The following is an 18,345-nucleotide window of genomic DNA, read 5'->3' on the forward strand; positions in this document are numbered from 1 at the left end:
TCAGGTGTAGCTGTGTGGTTAACACTAATTTCACTAACGTATTTCTGTCTGCGTGCAGGTGGAATGGCTGAAGAACGAAGAGATTATCGATCCTGCAGACGATCGCAATTTCTACATCACCATCGATCATAACCTGATCATCAAACAGGCACGGCTTTCCGACACCGCTAACTATACATGCGTCGCTAAGAACATCGTTGCTAAGAGGCGTAGCACCACGGCTACAGTGATCGTCTATGGTGAGTATGGCGTTCATGCACAATCTGGTTTAAATGTGCCGAGATGCACTAATGGTTTCAACATAGAAGTGTCCCGGGTCGTTTAGTGAACAACTACGAGCCCGAGAGTGAGAATCCCATTGTGAGGTGAAGACTTAAGGCTATAGTCCTTTATTTATACAGCGGACATCAATTATTAAATGACTTCATTTCATCTATAAAGCAGTTCTGCAGAAAAACAGTGGTGTTGTCGTCCAGCTCAGTTCAGCTCTCCGTAAAACAGTGTCAGTACAGTCAGATCAATAATATTGTTGAATATTAAGTGTCTCCAACTAAGCAAGCCAGAGGCGATAGTGGCAAGGAACCAAAACTCCATCGGTGACAGAATTGAGAAAAAAAAACCTTGGGAGAAACCAGGCTCATGCAGGACGCCAGTTCTCCTCTGGCCAACAAACCAACACTGTGTGATTATGATTCATGCAGCATCACAAGTCAGAAATCAGATTGTGGATTTGTAGCATTTAGATATTCATCCAGTTCCTTTAGCTTGAAGATGTATCATGTAGTGGAGCGGCTAAGTGCTTATGTTTGGCAGAATCGTTCAGTTTATGATACAAGCGTGAAAATTGGCATGAGCAGTCTCCATGGGTCACTTGACAAGAAAATTGTCCGAGCCACTTGAAATTTCAAGATGGCGGCCATTTTTCAAGATGGCCGACACCTTAGTGGAGCAATTCACCTTTGGCTAAGCCCCGCCCCCCTTAGTTACTGTTGCTACCTCCGACAACTTCATCTGCGCTCTGGTTTGGTATCAACATGGCTTATGCTGTGACGGCTCTTCCTGCTGAAATTTTATCAAACTTTTATAAAGCAGCAAATAAAGTGTCCGATAGAAGTAGGCAAAAGTGGCTGCAGTGTGCGTTTGAAGGCTTTATTCAAGACAAACGGTGAAACGCTAGCAACAACAAGGCATCCAAATAGAGGCAAAAGCATAACGGTCAAACAATGAACCACAGCATATCCTAATGGAGATGGAGGCTGGGACTCACAATATCAGGAGAAACACTGTCATGCAAAGCTGGGTACGTCTCTATTCACTTCTATAATCGTTATTATTTACAAAGCAAACGGACTACGCGAGTATAAAGTTGTATTTATTAGCAGCGTGTGCTAGCGTATCAACAATTAGGGCAGAGAACCGAAATCATAACCTAAACCAGCATAAAACTGTCTAACTAGTGTAACTTCACAGTAAGGTTAAAAGCTAAATGTATCTTAGAGCACAAAAGTGTGCTTGTTGATCCTTGAGGGGTTTCGCAGACTGTGAGGACGTCCACACAGTTTAATCCAAAGACGACACTTGTCAGTATTTAACTTCGGTTTTGGGAAGGGGAAAAAACGGACACCCCCCTCCAACCTCTCTGGGAAACGCGTATCTGTGTTACAAATGCCCCAGGCACAACGTTTAACCATATTTTTTATAAAACGACGACGTAATAGCCTGCCGAGACCAAAAATATGAGCCTCCTGCGTTGAAGTCAATGGAGCGCCGTGAAAAAGTGTCGGAGCCGCTGTGGGAGCTCGTTCTTGGCTGCGCTGTGATTGGTCAATCTACATTCTAGGGCGTGGCTTAGCCAAAGGCGAATTAGGCTTAAAGGAGAACTCTGGGCAATTTTTAAATTAATCTTGATTGTTATACCTTTATGAGTACTGTCTATAGAAAAAAAAACGAACCGGATTGGTGCTTGCAACGCGGAGCTGCTACCGCTAATGCCCAGAGCTCCCGCTCAGCTAAAACGGCAGTTATGGGGGCATATTCATAAATAGTGTTTTTGTGCCTCTTAACAAACACAAAATGCAATTAAAATGTCTGTCTAACATGAACAGGGTCCTTACATGACAACAAGATGCGTTTTAGGTGAGCGGGAGCTCTGGGCATTAGCGGTAGCAGCTCCGCTTTGCAAGCACCAATCCGGGTTTTTTTTTCTAAAGAAGATATAACGATCAAGATTAACTTAAAAATTGCCTGGAGTTCTCCTTTCAGCCTAATTCCTCCACTAAGGTGTCGGCCATCTTGAAAATGGCCGCCATCTTGAAATTTCAAGTGGCTCGGACAATTTTCTTGTCAAGTGACCCGTGGAGACTGCTCATGCCAATTTCCACGCTTGTATCATAAACTGAACGATTATATCACTTAGCCACTCCACTCATGTATGCCAGTATGGAGACGAAGCTGGTCAAAGGTCTGTACTTATAGGACTTGTCTGGTTCTTGTGGTCTCTGCTGAGGATCTGTGCCAATGGCTGTCGTATTGACAAGTTTCACAGTGGATTGTCTAGTAGACACGGTTTCTGCAGACATTCAGGGCTGCGTTGTGGTCGTGTTTAGGTGCAGGTCCGCCATCTGATCTGGATACGGCCCGGATACGGCTGAGTACATCATGGTCGTGTTTAGGTGCAGGTCCGCTGTCTGATCTGTATCTTTTTCGGCAGCACTTGATACAGAAATACTAATGGTGCGTTCACACCGGACGCGAATAGCGCGTCAGGCGCGAATGATTTCAATGTTAAGTCAATGCAAAGACGCGTTACGTGCGTAAAAAAATCCTGCGGCGCGAATGAGGCGTAGAGTGCGGCGCGGTAGACGGTAGAATGATTTATGTAGTGATTTTTGTGCATTCACGCGTCTGCCGCCCGAGTTGAAAAATCTGAACTTTTGCGTCAATTCGCGCCGCGTTAACCAATCAGGAGCCTGCTTGCTTCACGTGCCATAAAGTGACATAGCATAACAAACTCCCGCTCAAAGTCACTCATTCAAAATGGAGGAGAAACTAATTTTAACTGTGAGTGGTCACCCGGAATTATATGACTCAAGTTCATACTTTTATAGAGACAGGAACAAAAAGGACCTCACTTGGAAGAAGATAAGTGAGGACATTGTACAACCTGGTAAGTTGTAAGATTTACAAATTTCACTTTTGTGTCACGTTATTGACCTACTAACCAGCGAGCTGCCGTGCTGCTAGTTTACAACTATTTAAATTATCTATCAACATCAGACATCTTGTAAAAAGATGGCCGCCAACGGGTTAATTTCGCTTCAATTTTTTTTTTTTACGCACGTCAATTTCGCTCTTGACGCGCGAATGGACACAAAGTGGTCAAGCATATAACTAGGCGCGAATTTAACGCGCTATTCGCGTCTGGTGTGAACGCACAGTAACACTTTCTCCTCTATTCTATCTAAGATTGAACTGCGAAGGGTCATAGCACATACTGTTGTCCTACTGCTAGTTTTGGATAAAAGCGTCCAAAATTATTGGATAAAAGCGTCTGCTAAATGAATAAATGTAAATGATCTGGATTTATCATGCGTTGTGGTCGTGTTTAGGTGAAATAAATTGGAAATAAAATCAATGGAAACAAAACAGAAATATTTTATTTGTTTTCCTACATGTAACTGACATTAGAGAACATGAACAAGCAAATGTGTTGTTAATTTTTTTTTTTTATATTAACCTAGAACTTTGACATTTCACAAAATGTATGTTCTCAACCACACATATGGATATTTGATGTTTCATTTGTGTGTTTTTATTTATTTATTTATTTATTTTATTGTTTTCAATTATTATTATTTTTATTAATATTAAATATATATTTTTTGTAGTATTTATCAATTTAATATTATTTTTATGTAAATTATTTTATTTTTACATTTATTTTACAGCTTTAATGTTGGGGTCATATACAGAATTTTTTTCACCTCTTTTGTTACTTTTGTGACATTTGCATTCTATTGCTATGATGAAATAGCTTTAAACTTTTGGCTATCTGCATACACGTCACCAGAGAGAAGTCTGGACGTTTTCACCGGAAGATCCCGACATTACAAGGTCAAAAAGAAAATGAAACATTTAACATTATGCACAGATTGAATGTTCACAATAAGATCTATAATTTGCATTTACAAAATTATTTTTCATGCTTACTTTCAAAGGAAAATACCAGTAACCAGTGACTTATGAGCATTCAAGGATTTTTTTTTTTTTTTTGGCAGACTTGACCACGGTCAATTGGGAGAAGAGCTTTCATAAAATTAATTAAAAAGTTTCCAGCTTGTAATTATAAGTTTGACGAAGACATGAATAAACCTTTTTTACTAGCTGGAAACTCATAATTACTGTAATTTCGACATGGTGTGAACGCATCATTACAGTGCTTGCAGTTGCAACATTTTTTTTCTTCTTCTTTTCACCACCTTTCAGCAATTAATTTAACGAAAACTGCTTGTACAAACTCCATTCAAATGTTGTTTTGTATCTCATTTTCTTATGTGTGCTATCCTTCCTTTTTGCCATTACCGGTATATCTCTCTTTATACTAAAATTTTATATAGAAAAAAAACTTGACTTAACCCTCCCTAAACCTTGACGGGAAGTGAAAAACCTCATTCAATTTTCCCAGATTTGATATGAGTTTTACTGTTAAGTATATTTTTGTAGCACATGTAAAATTATAGCTTGACCTCCTGAGGTGGACGAATGAGATTTTCTGATGTTTAAGCACTTCCTTTCACTCGCCCTTTGTTTAAAAACTGATTTTTTAAAAGAGTCAAGCCTTCATTTGTGGAAAGTGCTTTCACCTCTTTTCTATGCTGCGTTTCCTTCAGTGCTTTCCATTGTACTTGATATTCCTCATAATACCGGCTCCAGCTGTGATAAATTGTTATATGGTGTGTTCACTTCAAATGTGTTTTAGGGGTGATTCATAGTCCAAGTTCATGTACAGAACTTTGCAAAAAGGAGAGAAAACTTCAGAATAATGTCACGGAGTTCATTCAAGAAGTTGTGTGAACAACACACGGCATCCGTGTAGAACCGAGCACATGCGCACTTTGGTCAGAGTGGTAATTGTGAGATTAAGGCTCAATCCCACTTCACCCCTTGCCCCTACCCCTTTTTTTCGAGTATACCCCTTGACCCTTAAAACAGAGTTACAATGACCAAGGGGTTGAAATATTCCCCTAAGAAATGGAACAACCCTTCATGAACCCGATACGTCATCAGTCGTCGACGATGGCTCTGACGTTACGGATGCGACGAGTTTTTACAGGATTTCTCCATGACAACGACTGACAACAATACCAATATGCCGTCCTCCACTGTGGCAATCTCTGTCGTATGGGCTGCTGGTTGTGTAAAGCGAAAGTAAATGTTTCAATGTGAAATACATGGCTATAATTGAGTTATTGACTGTGTTGTGTTTACACGATAGCCACGCGATAGCCACGCGATGCCGGACTGATTCACTCGCTTTATAAAGACATGTGAGAACAAATGCTTTTTACTTTAGTTTAGCTTCATTAACGTTACCAGGTAACTAACTTTAGTAGCGAAGACACTGTCTGCCTGGTTACCGAGGCAACATGCTAGCGGCTGAATTAGCGATCACTTTTTTATGATTGTTTTGAAGAAAATCATCATAGCATTACAACCATGGTTATCGTACATTTTACGAAGAAAATACTTACATTTGTGACTTTCTTTCACCATTTGTGAAGCCATCTCGCCGGTGATTCGCGATGCATTCTGGGAACTTTCTTGCAGCCCTCCGTTCGGAGTGTGCCCCTGAAAAATCTCAGTATCGAGGGCTATGTAGCCCTACTCCTTCGCCCTACCCCTCTATCGCAACAAGAATCGAGACACCCTGCCCCTAGACGTGAACGCGCAAAACGGAGGGGCAGGGGCAAGGGGTGAATTGGGATTGAGCCTAAAGCTACACTGTGTAATTTGATTTTTTAGCAAAAAACACTTTGTTCTTTCACAATTATATGTGCTCATTCATGTGTAATTACTTCCACCAACTAATCAAGCATTCTCGTAAGCGTAGAATCTGCCATTCTGAATACATACGAGTGAGTCGCTCGAATGGCGGCAGCCATGTTGCGCCTCCATCTTGAAAATGCATTAGCCAAAGAGGGACATACCTGGAAATTCAAGCTTCGCCTTTCGCGCTTTTACACTCAGTGGCACCGTGACGAATGCGAGGGGCAGTTTACTCGCGACTGTCGGCAGATTTGAAAGCCTGTTGAAGATTGAGGATCTATTCTCGAGTACATATAACACAGTCGCCAAGGAAGCGAAAGAGAGAATTAAAACGGCAACGCAACCGGCAAATCAACAAGACCAAAGTCAATAACAGGAAAGACTGGCTTTTCCAAGATGGAAAGAGCTCATGATTTTAAAATGGACGCCGAAGTTGCCTGCTTTCCTCTCGACAGGTAATTCAGCCTATTTGTGTAAATTCTAAGTTTTATTGTTGCTTGGCTAACTATAGCATGGTTGAACTTGTGCATAACGCTAGAACGACGTCTAGATAACCTCATCACTTGAAGGAACACGCATGGATGAAGTCGAACCGGAAGCCATGTTAATCTTGGAATAATACGGCCACCGTAAGAGTTAAAACGCCCTCGGAATGGGAGGGGCTAGAAAGTAATATTCAGTTGGTACACTGTAAAAAAATATTGTTGGTTTAACTTAAAAAAGTAAGTTACCTGGGTGCCTTAAAAAGTTGAGTTAATTGAAATTAAACAATTGACCGTTCGCAAAAGCCACGCCCCTTAGTTATTGTTACTACGCCCGTCAAACAATTGAGAGTTCAGTGTCGTAGTGAAACGGTGTGTGCACATGTAGCATATTTTTTTATTAATAGTTGCAAGCAATCATAAAATACAGCAAGTTTTATGCCCATGCGGACCTCATGCCATAGGCGCATCATTGCACTATCTTGCTGAAATCGGAATGTTTGACGGAGGTCCTCCTACTTAGTTACAGTTGCTGAGCTAGGATTGGACGAGAACCGTTAGAGGGCGGGGTTTTGCGAACAGTCAATTGAGTTTTTGGTTTACAAAAACTTTTTTGTTTAAATATTATGTTATCTGAACTACATTAATTATCTAAGTTGATTTGACAAAGGAAAAAAAGTTGTGATTACAAATAATGAAAATATTTTTTAAAGTGTAGTCATATACAATTTCACCGCTAAATGGGAGAAAATCCTACACAGTGTAGCTTTAAGGTGTTTACATGCCTGTTTATTGCGATTATTGCAATTTATCTTTTTTTTCTCTCTCAACAACTTACATTTCACCCTGTCGACATACTGAGGTGCAACTTATTTTCTGGAAAATAAGGTAAATTATAAAATTACACTGTAATATTAAAAAGTGCACATTTACAATGGGACTTTTTGCACCAGTAAAACAAGCACATTGTGTTTTAATCACTGTTATGATTATGAGGTGGACCTTGGAAAAATGTGCACCCTATATACCCCCTCACACACAACAAACACACAGTCACGCACGCAGACACACATGCAAACAAGTTCTCCTGTTCTCCAAGTCTCGGCACCACCCGCTGATTATCACTCTGACAGGATCTGTGTGAGTGTGTGCATGTGTTTTAGCATCTGTCACGCGTGTCACTGCACTTGCACACGTATCAATTACTCCTGCATCTGTAAAACACTCAGTCAGAGAGCAGTCTCTCTCGCACTGCTGAGCGTTTAATGGCTTGTCATCCTTTTGAAAGATAGAAAATGGTCTGTTTTTGCATCTGAAACACAGAGCCACCCTCTTTCTTGACCTAGATTCCTAGAGCATGAAATCTGTTGTACTCCAAACTTTTTGCAGTTGTGAACTTCAGTGAAGCAGTCAGTAGTTGTAATATTTCCGTTTGGTCCTCCTGACAGATGATATTTGTTGTGCAGATGCTATGGTGAATATGTGAGAATGTTCCTCTGAAAGCGTCTGATGTGCCGGACCAGTTTTGGCAAAAATGGCCTGATTTTTTTCTGAATTAATTTCTCTGTAAATGTTTTAGTTCTGTGTTCTAGCCTACCAGAATGAACAATCACAGATGATATCTCTTTAATATCTCGATTGTTTATAGATAGCAATGAAATGAAATGGAGAACAATTGGAGAAGTATCTGGAAATATAATTTTTAAACGGTTTGCTACTTGCTTTTGCTAGTTGGTGGTCAAAATTGTTGCTGGGGAGGGGCATTCATTCAATTCAATAATTTACATTTTTGGGTGAAGTATCCCTTTAAGTAAATTTTTTTTTAAATAAAATAAAGCTTTTTAACTTTCGAACAAAGCTTTGTCAGGCCACCATTGCTAGCCTAGAGATCTAGATGCACCCTAGCGGCAGCTAATTTTAATTAGCAGCCAGTGTCGTCCATAGATATACATAATAAATGCTAGATGTCTTATGGCGGAGTCTCGAACGGCATCACCCGGTGGCCATCTTGTAACAGGGAAGCTTTCTGTAAGGTGAGTGATCTGCACGAACACAAATACTCTTATCTCGCTGAAATCTTGACGGATTTACAAACGGTTTGGTTTCTTACAAACATTATTAACGTGGCTATAATTCTGGATGCTTGAACATGTTTAAATATATAATATTATAATTATTCATAAGTATGCAGTGTCATAACTACATCTCTGACGTTTATAACAAACCAACCAGTTTGAACATCGGTAGAAAATTGAGCAAGTTATGGTTATTTAAAAAGTACATGCACCATTAAAACAATGTTACGAGTGAGCGAGCCCCCTGTGGCAAGATGGCCGCCGTGTGCAGACGTCGACCTCCATTGGCCAGCAGCGCGGACGAGACATCTAGCTTTTATTATATGATATCTATGGTGTCGTCTAGCAACTCTCCGTTGGCTTGCGAGCTGGAAAAACCAAACTCTAGTCAGGCCAATCACATCGTGTATATGTGAGTCAGCGGGCGGGCTGAACATAATGTCAACAGAGTTGTGGCGGTTTCGCGTGAACTCCCTGCTACCTTAAAACAAAGAAGATGGCGGCTGCTGCTGGCGAACAGCGGTCTTTCGAATCGGCTTTGGCCGCGACTCTGGAAGACTCGGAGTTAAGCTTTTCTTTGAGAAAAGAACAGCACAGAAGTCATTCTTAAAAAAGGAAGATGTGTTTCGGACTACGTCACCTTCTTCGTTGCTCTGGTTGGTTGTAGCGCTATCCTATTGCGTGCAGAGGGAATATGAAAGACAACCGTTTATCCCGCCGCTTGGATTGAGCCCTGCCAATGGTGTGTTCCCAGACACAACATCTTGATGCAGGACTGTCTCAACATCCTTTGATTTGATTTTTTTAATTAAAATTATGAATATATTTGAATTTAAATTCATTTAATTCTACTTTCATTCTGATTTGAATTGCAATTCCACATCCTGTTTGCTTCCTCAATTCAACTTCAAGAACTGAATTGGAATTTTAGAGGCATTCTCAATGGTTTACACTTGGATATAATACAATTGACTTTGTTTTACCTTTACAAATCAGGCTAATGGCTCGTAGATCCCTTGTTAGGGTGCATCAATCCGAGGTAGAGCAGTGATTGCTGTAAGTGCAGTTTCATCCCTCGTGGGGTTTTGGCTGCTTTGGTGTGCTTCCCTGTTTTCATTGGTAATCTTCACTGATTAAAGGTCTCTCAAAGCGAGACTGTGTGTGTGTGTGTGTGTGTGTGTGTGTGTGTGTGTGTGTGTGTGTGTGTGTGTGTGTGTGTGTGTGTGTGTGTGGGCATGTCTTAGATGGTATCTGATGCTTAAGAAATGATTTTTTCTCTGGTGCTTGTTCCTGTCATCCTCTCCTCCTCATCAAAGTGGATTTAGTGACTCAGTGTTTTGGGGTTTGGTCTTTCTGAGCGATGTCACGCTTGAGATCAGCCTGCTAATACTGGGCGATGAGTTCGCTTTGGCTCAAAAAATCAAGTGTGTCAGTGTGTGTTTGATTTGTTTCTGTAGGTTTTAAGTGGTGTTTGTTAAACCATCATTGTTGCTCTTACTTAGCTTTAAAGGAACACGCCGACTTCTTCACCGTATCCCCAGAGTTCGATAAGTCCATACATACCCTTTTCATCTCTGTGCGTGCCGTAAATCTGTCTGACGCACCCACCGCTAGCCTAGCTTAGCACAAAGAAAATGGCTCCAGCTAGCATACTGCTCCCAATAAACATTTTCCTATTTACATGTTGTGATTTGTATAGTAACAGCGTGTTCAAATAACAAGGTCACATGAGACACAGCCGTCTTCTAACCGTATACATACTGGGAACTATATTCTCAGAAGGCGAAGCACTGCTACTTCTGCGGAGTGAGAGCAGTATGCTAGCTGGAGCCGTTTACCTCCAGTCTTTGTGCTAAGCTAGGCTAGCGGTGGGTGCGTGAGACAGAGTTACGGCACGCAAAGATGAGAACGGTATGTATGGACTTATCTAACTCTGGGGGATACGGTGATAAGCTAAAGTCCCAAAAAGTCGGCGTGTTCCTTTTAAAGGGCTAGTTTTGCATTTTGCATATACTCATCCTCTCATTTTGTTCCAAGCCTGTAAGATTCTCTTTGTTCTGTGAAACATAAAAGAAGATATTTAGATTTTTTTTTTTTTTTTGTGAACTATTCCTTTAAGGATTTGAACAAAACCCAAATAACTTTGGCATCCTTTGCCAGACAGGCAGGTGTGTTGAGTGGTGAGTTTTTGCATGGGTGAGAATCACACGTTAATTTCACAAAATGTAAAAATGCAAAAAAAAAAAAAAAAAAGAGAGAGAGATAGAGAGAGAGATGTCCTCAAATGAGGACGCTGGAATGAGAACTCTTGGCTGTATGGCCTCATAACTCTGAAATGAGAAAGATGGGAAGGAAAGGGAGGAATCTACTTACAGCTAATCTACTTCCTCACATGAACCCAAAGTCACACACACACAGCTGTGGAAAGTGTGTGAGGGGAGTGCGGTAAGTTAATAGCAGCAGAGGGAGTGACACAGTTTAAGAGTTTAAGAGCTTCTGTGTCTTTCTCCGGAAGAGCATCACCTCTCAACAACAGAAGAGTTAAACACTCGGTGTGTGTGTGTGTGTGTGTGTGTGTGCGTGTGTGTGTGTGTGTGTGTGTGTGTGTGTGTGTGTGTGTGTGTGTGTGTGTGTGTGTGAGAGAAGGTAAAAGGATCCGTCTTCTAGAATTTAAACTCTCACATACCAAACACAGCTGCTCACAGCACACACTGCAAAAAAAAAAAAATCTTCTTACTCAGTTTCTTTTGTCTTTTGTTTGCCAGTACAAATATATAAACATTCTTACTTGATATATCATATAAATATGATATATGTACACTGACTTAAGGAAATTAACAAGTTTTCTGAAAGTTGTATCAAAATTAGTTGATATACTTAAAAAATATCTAAAATAAACTTAATTCAAAGGGGAAACACATTATTTTTCTTACCACATTTTCAGTAATTTAATAGTATTTAATAAATATTTTTTTATTTTTATTAAAATAATTAATTAATTAATATATGTAATTAAAATAATAATAAAATAGTAATAGCAACATAATATTTAATAAATTATATATATATATATATATATTTAAATATATATATATTTAAATATATATATATTTAAATATATATATATATATATATATATATATATATATATATATATATATATATATATATATATATATATATATATATACATAGAGAGAGAGAGAGAGAGAGAGAGAGAGAGAGAGAGAGAGAGAGAGAGAGAGATGTGTAGAGAGTAAAAAGTATTTTTTGTTTGTCATTTATTACCTCATCAATATTGTATTTTCTATGCTAATGTATCTTTAAAGTCTGCTTTTTTCTAGGGAACAGGGATGCAATGCATGTATAATCTTTCCTTGACTAGTAGTAAGAGTACAGAAAGTTTTTTTTATTACATCTATATTTATTCATTTAGCGGACGTTTTTCAAGGTGACTTAGAAAAGATGCAAAATTCAATGAAAATGAAAATATCTGCGATAAATCATATGGAGTCTACAATATTAACAGCGCCGCAGAATCAGTGCAAAACAATTCAGAGAAAGAGTTTCTTTATTTTAAACAACAGAAAGTGGATTTCCGATGAAAGAGTTCGTGTTTCCAGACAGATAAACCACAGCTTTTTTGGGGGAACAATTGAATTAAACTCTTTGAAATCAGCAGTAAAGGGAATATAACCTGCAGTGACTGACTATATACGAGTAAGGGATAACGTTAATTATCGCAAAATAATGAGTTTATTTTGCGGTGTAATATTACCGTGTACATAACGGGCTGCTTACCAAATAAAAAAAGTAAATAGACATGAAATATTGATTTGGGCTGGAATGATTATGTGAGAAGAAAGTGAGTGTGGAATGAATCTAGCACAGCTATGATTGTGTCCGTGTGTGTGTGTGTGTGTCCACAGTGAACGGAGGCTGGTCCACATGGACCGAGTGGTCGGCGTGTAACAGTCGCTGTGGGCGGGGCCTTCAGAAGCGGACCCGCAGCTGCACCAATCCTGCGCCTCTGAACGGGGGGTCGCCGTGTGATGGACAGGCCATCCAAAAACTCTCCTGCACATCAGTGTGCACAGGTAAGACGCCGTGAAATTGTAAAAATGCTTATCACATGACATTACACAAGATACTGACCTGTACTTCTGTCTCTAACAGCCTGTGTTTGTGTTGTTATCTGACCATCACCCATAATTCTGCATGAAAGTCCTCTAAATGAGATTGTGTTTGTCATTTATGTCAACATAAATTCAACATGGCTGACAAAAGTGGTGAAACTATTAACTTAGTTTGCAATGGAAAGATTCATAAAAAATTCATCATTGTTAAAAAATTTGAATGATTATATTCTTTAAAGTATATAAATTATAGTGTTTTGAAGTAAAACGTTTTTTTTTTTTTTTTTTTTTTTGATAACATGCTTTGTACTTGCACTTGTATAAGTGATATATAATGACATATCAGAAAGATTTCAAAAGATATATATATGGTGATTTTATACAAATATAGATCTATAAATTTTTATATGATGTCACAATAATCATCACAACAGTGTTATTATTTATATTCTATAATTGTATTTATTAATATTTTTTTATTAGATTTTATTTTTATATTTTAAGTTTTAGTCATTTTGTTTGTATTATATTTTTTAATAAATACTTTTATTTCATTCTTTTTTTTATAATTTTTGTACTTTACTAATAACCTTTGTACATACTTATTATGTTTAGTTATTATATCTTATTATTATTATTATACACCTATTATACATGCTTATTAAATCTAGTTTACAAGGAACCATTTCTAATTTTATTTAAGTTTAAGTTAAAAAATATCTAATATTTATTTTATTTAAGCTTTATTTCAATTAACAAATGCAATATTAATCTTTTTAGTTATCGCTAAAAAAAATCCATCTAATATTTCATTTTATTTCAGCTTTATTTCAATTAACAAATACAATTTTAATAGTTTTAGTTATAGATTTTAAAAAATCCTAATATTTTATTTCAGCTTTATTTCAATTACAAAATACAATTTTAATAGTTTTAGTTATAGTTGTAGTTAAAAAATAACAGCACTGCATGACATGTAAGTTTTCATAGTTTTTCTGAGTTTGTAATACCGTATTTCCATCATGACGTAAGCATACAGTGAGGTCAGTTCTTAAGCCTGAAAGAAACATGATAGGGAATTTATTTCAGATTTTTCCCCCACATTGACATTTATTCATTTGGGAGTCGCTTTTATCCAAAGTGACTTCCAAATGAAAAATTCCTTCCATAATCAGAAGGATGGAAAATTCACTCTGAGACTATTGAATTACAAGTGAGGAATTCCTTTCATAAAAACTTGATTCTTTTCCAGTCCAGTCTGAGTTCTTCACCTCTTGATAGCATCAGACAAATGCATCTTTCCCAGGCCCATCAGTTCAGCTTTCAAGCCAGACTCTTCCCCTATACTTTGGCCCCTTGGGGCCCCTAAGGGCCGAACACATTTCCATTCCCTCCTGCCGGTGCGAGTCAGTTCACTGTGAAGCAGGTGAGATTAAAGCATCTGAACCCAGCAGGAGAGATGCCACAGTCAGACGCTAATGACTGACCCATATACAGCAGAGCACTTACTCCTGTGACAGAATCCAGAGACGGGCTGAGAACCAGACTAGACCACAGCACAGCATCAACGGAACATGCATTTTATTTTATTTTATTTTATTTTATTTTATTTTATTTTATTTTATTTTATTTTATTTTATTTTAATTTATTTTATTTTATTTTATTTTATTTTATTATTTTATTTTATTTTTATTTTTTATTTTAGTTTTATTTTTTACTTTATTTTTAATTTTTTTTTTAATTTTTTTTTTATTATTATTTTTTTTAATTTTTTTATTTTTTTGGTTTAGTTAAAGGGTTAGTTCACCCAAAAATGAAAATTCTGTCAGTAATTACTCGCCCTCATATTGTTCCGACACCGTAAGACTTTCGTTCATCTTCGGAACACAAATTAAGATATATGTGATTAAATCTGAGAGCTGTCTCACTCCTCCATAGGCTTCTATTGTAATTGAAACTTGCAGTCCCAGAAAGTTAGTAAAGACAATGTTTAAAATTGTCCAAGTGACTACAGTGGCTCAATCATAAGTTTATCAAGTGACGGGAATACTTTTTGTGTGCAAAAAACCCCACAAAAATAATGACTTTATTCAACTATTCATTTTCTTCTCTGCTGGGCCTCTGAGTGAGTTAGCGTAGTGTAGCGTAGTGTAGCGTAGTGTAGCGTAGTGTAGCGTAGTGTAGCGTAGTGACGTACAAGGGGGGGGACAGACAGATTTCATTAAAAAAGATCCTCATTTCTGTTCTGAAGATGAATGAATGAAAGTCTTACGGGGTTGGAAGTTACAACATGAGGGTGAGTATTTACTGACAAAATTTTCATTTCTGTGTGCAACATGCACGAGGCAGTCAATTGCAAATGCGTTGTTACTCATTTCACATGCAAAAAGCTTAGCCAGTCATAACAAGGCTCATTAACATACTGTATACTTAATAGTCTTTATAATTTATATATATATATATAACATATAAAATGTTAAATATAACATTTAAAACTACCTTGACCATAACTTTTTAATGGACGAGGAATATAATAAAATGATACAATATTGCCTCCTTAATAAAAATAATCAGTGTATCACTCTTCTGGTGTGTGTTCAGTTGACGGCGAGTGGGGTGACTGGAGCAAGTGGTCGGCGTGTAACACAGAGTGCACACAGTGGAGGAAGAGAGAGTGTAACGCCCCCGCACCCCAGAACGGAGGAAACGACTGCGACGGAGTCACGCTACTGTCGCAGAACTGCACTGATGGACTCTGCCTACAGAGTGAGTGCACTCTCTCACACACTCACACACACACACACAAGTTTGTTTTGCTATACTTGTGAGGACATTCCATAGGTGTAATAGTTTTTATACTGTATTGTTTTTTACATTGTTTTTATGTTTTTTAAGCTATTTGAATTATGAGGACTCATGAAATGTCCTCATAAACCACGTTTAAGTTGTAATACCAGTGTAATACACATGTCATTATACAAATTTGTGTCCTCATAAATCACATAAACAAGAACACACACACACACACACACACATTGTGTTTTCATGTTTTATGGGGACTTTCCATAGACGACATAATGATTTTTATACCGTGCAAACTGTATATTCCCCTATACCCCTGAACCTAATAAATAACCTTTATTAGCTTTAATTTAATATATTTTCAATTTTAATTTTAGGTTTTAGTAATTTTGTTATGTGCTTTTATTATTTAATTTTAATATTTCTATTTAACTTTCATTTATATTTATTTCAGTTTTCATTTTAGTTATTTTAGTACTTTAAGTTTTTTTTTTTTTAGTTTGTTGCCAAATCAACATTTCTAATTTTTGTTTAAGCTTTTTTTTAGAAAAAAAAAAAAGGTCCTGTTCATCATTGTCCATCTTTTTTATAAAAAGACAAAAGTATCTCAGAAATATCTCTTGCGGCACGTGTTGTATATTCCTAGTGTTCTGGGGGTTTATGATATGAGATTTAATTATTATTTAACGAAAATCTTCCCCTCTCCCGTTGGTCTTCTGTGCACGGCTGAACGACGTGCTCGTTTCTTGTGAGCGCCGCAGTTCACTCCATCTCACCCAGAGAAAGCACACAAGTTGTGAGAAATCAAGATTAACAAAAACGTGACTAAAACTCAATAAGCACATACAGTACATTTACACTAAATAGTAACCAATAAACCTAAACACTATCTATAAAAAAAAGACAGTTATACAGCCAAATTGAAAATAAAGTAATAATCAGTTCAGATTGTGTACCTAATATTACCAGTAATTAATGAAATTTAACTTGGCTAAAGAAAGTTGTAAAATGACAGACAGGGACTTTTGGGAACACTTTTGAGCAATCACTCAAATTAATATTTAGTTCATAAGTGGTGATTTATAAAAAAAAAAAAAAAAGGGTTTTCTACAGAATCTTGCATTGAATTGCTTTTCTTTTCATCTGATTTCACCAAGGCCGTGTGGATTATTGGTTATTGTCGTCATCTGTTTAGTCATTGTTTTAGGCTGTTGTTGTTGCTTGCAGACCGTAGTTAACACAGTCCTCTAATGCACATTACAAAAAAGAAATGGCTAATGTTGTTTCTTGCTGACTGTAATGCTATTAGTGGATTTGTGTATTGCTTCTGTGTGTAATAAAGCACATGAACATGGCATTTCATTTGTTTCAATCACTGTTACAATGGACACATGTACAAATTGGTGGTGAGAATCTTTGAGAAACTAGTGGTTTGATCGTCTCTACAGAACTGACAGGTGACATGAATGTATGTAATCATGAGACATCAGCGTGGCAGTTTAATTTGTCTGCTGTGTTTAGAGCAGAGAGAGAGAGAGAGAGAGAGTTTAGTGTTGTGTAATGGACCTCATGTCTCTCTCTCTCTCTCTCTCTCTCTCTCTCTCTCTCTCTCCCCCTCTCTCTCTCTCTCTCTCTCCCCGCAGGCACTTCCTCACTAAAGTTTAAACTTTAAAAGTTCTTCCCCTTAAAAGTTGAGCAGGCACAATCCACTTAACCCCACTCAACTCAAGTCTCTCAGCAGTGGCGGCTCCTGAGTGTAAATGTAGGTAGGGCAGTTTCTGGGTCTTAGCGCTATTCGTGATAAACATTTTGTAAGCTTTATATTGTAATCGCTGACTCATGCAGACACACTTCTGCGCAGGTCTAACGTCTACGGGTGGCGCTCTAATGTTGATTGATATCTTAGTATTGCCTTAAAGGGATAGTTCACTTTGAAATAAAATGTTGGTATGTTTTAGCTTACCTGAAGTGCATCCAAGATGTAGGTGTCTTTGTCTCCGCAGTAGTTTCAATTTTGATATTTTTAGGTCAAACCGTTCTTGTCTGTCAGTCAGCCATATAATGCAGGGATATAGCTACTGTCTCCAAAAGTATGCAGAGATGTCTCTAATAGCATGCAGAGAAAAGTCCAAATTAAAAAATTCCCCATCGTAAGTGCACATTGATGGCCTAACACACGAAACAAGCGGTTTGTGTGATAAAACGAACAGTATTTATATCGTTTTTATCTCTTTTACACAACGACGTCCAAGTGATCTGTTTACACCGGATTTCTTCCCCGGAAACTAATCTAACCTCCTTCGATTGGACGTTGCATTTTTAAACTCAGCAGAAACGCATGTGATTGGCTGTACGGCTCAACGTATGCCTTTGATTGGCCTGAACAATGAAGCGAGTAGTGTGTCAAGATAGAAGGCTTACAAATTGGAAATAAGTGAAAACTCAACACTCCCGGATGAGTTCGCGTGAGCTTAGGCCATCAATGTGCACTTACGATGGGGAATTTTTTAATTTGGACTTTTCTCTGCATGCTTTTGGAGACAGTGCCTATATCCCTGCATTATATGACTGACAGACAAGAACGGTTTGACCTAAAAATATCAAAATTGAAACTACTGCGGAGACAAAGACACCTACATCTTGGATGCACTTCAGGTAAGCTAAAACATACCAAAATTTTATTTCAAAGTGAACTATCCCTTTAATGTAGTATTTATTGCCTCCGAATGTCTTTTTTGAGAAAATAAAAAATTAAATCTATTCTCAGAACAAACATAAAACAACACAACATAAGGCTATTCACA

General features: G+C 37.8%; 1 protein-coding gene across 1 annotated transcript in view; it reads left to right on the top strand.

The window, feature by feature from the left end:
- The window catches only part of unc5ca (unc-5 netrin receptor Ca), a 157,167-nt gene that overhangs the window by 100,912 nt on the left and 37,910 nt on the right, over nucleotides 1-18,345 (top strand). The window contains exons 5-7 of the mRNA XM_079606544.1: nucleotides 59-239; nucleotides 12,532-12,699; nucleotides 15,341-15,505. Coding sequence (XP_079462670.1) covers nucleotides 59-239; nucleotides 12,532-12,699; nucleotides 15,341-15,505 — 514 coding nt within the window. The remainder of the gene's footprint in view (nucleotides 1-58; nucleotides 240-12,531; nucleotides 12,700-15,340; nucleotides 15,506-18,345) is intronic.

This window comes from Phoxinus phoxinus (assembly GCF_949152265.1).
Source record: "Phoxinus phoxinus genome assembly, chromosome: 3".
Lineage (NCBI taxonomy): Eukaryota > Metazoa > Chordata > Actinopteri > Cypriniformes > Leuciscidae > Phoxinus > Phoxinus phoxinus.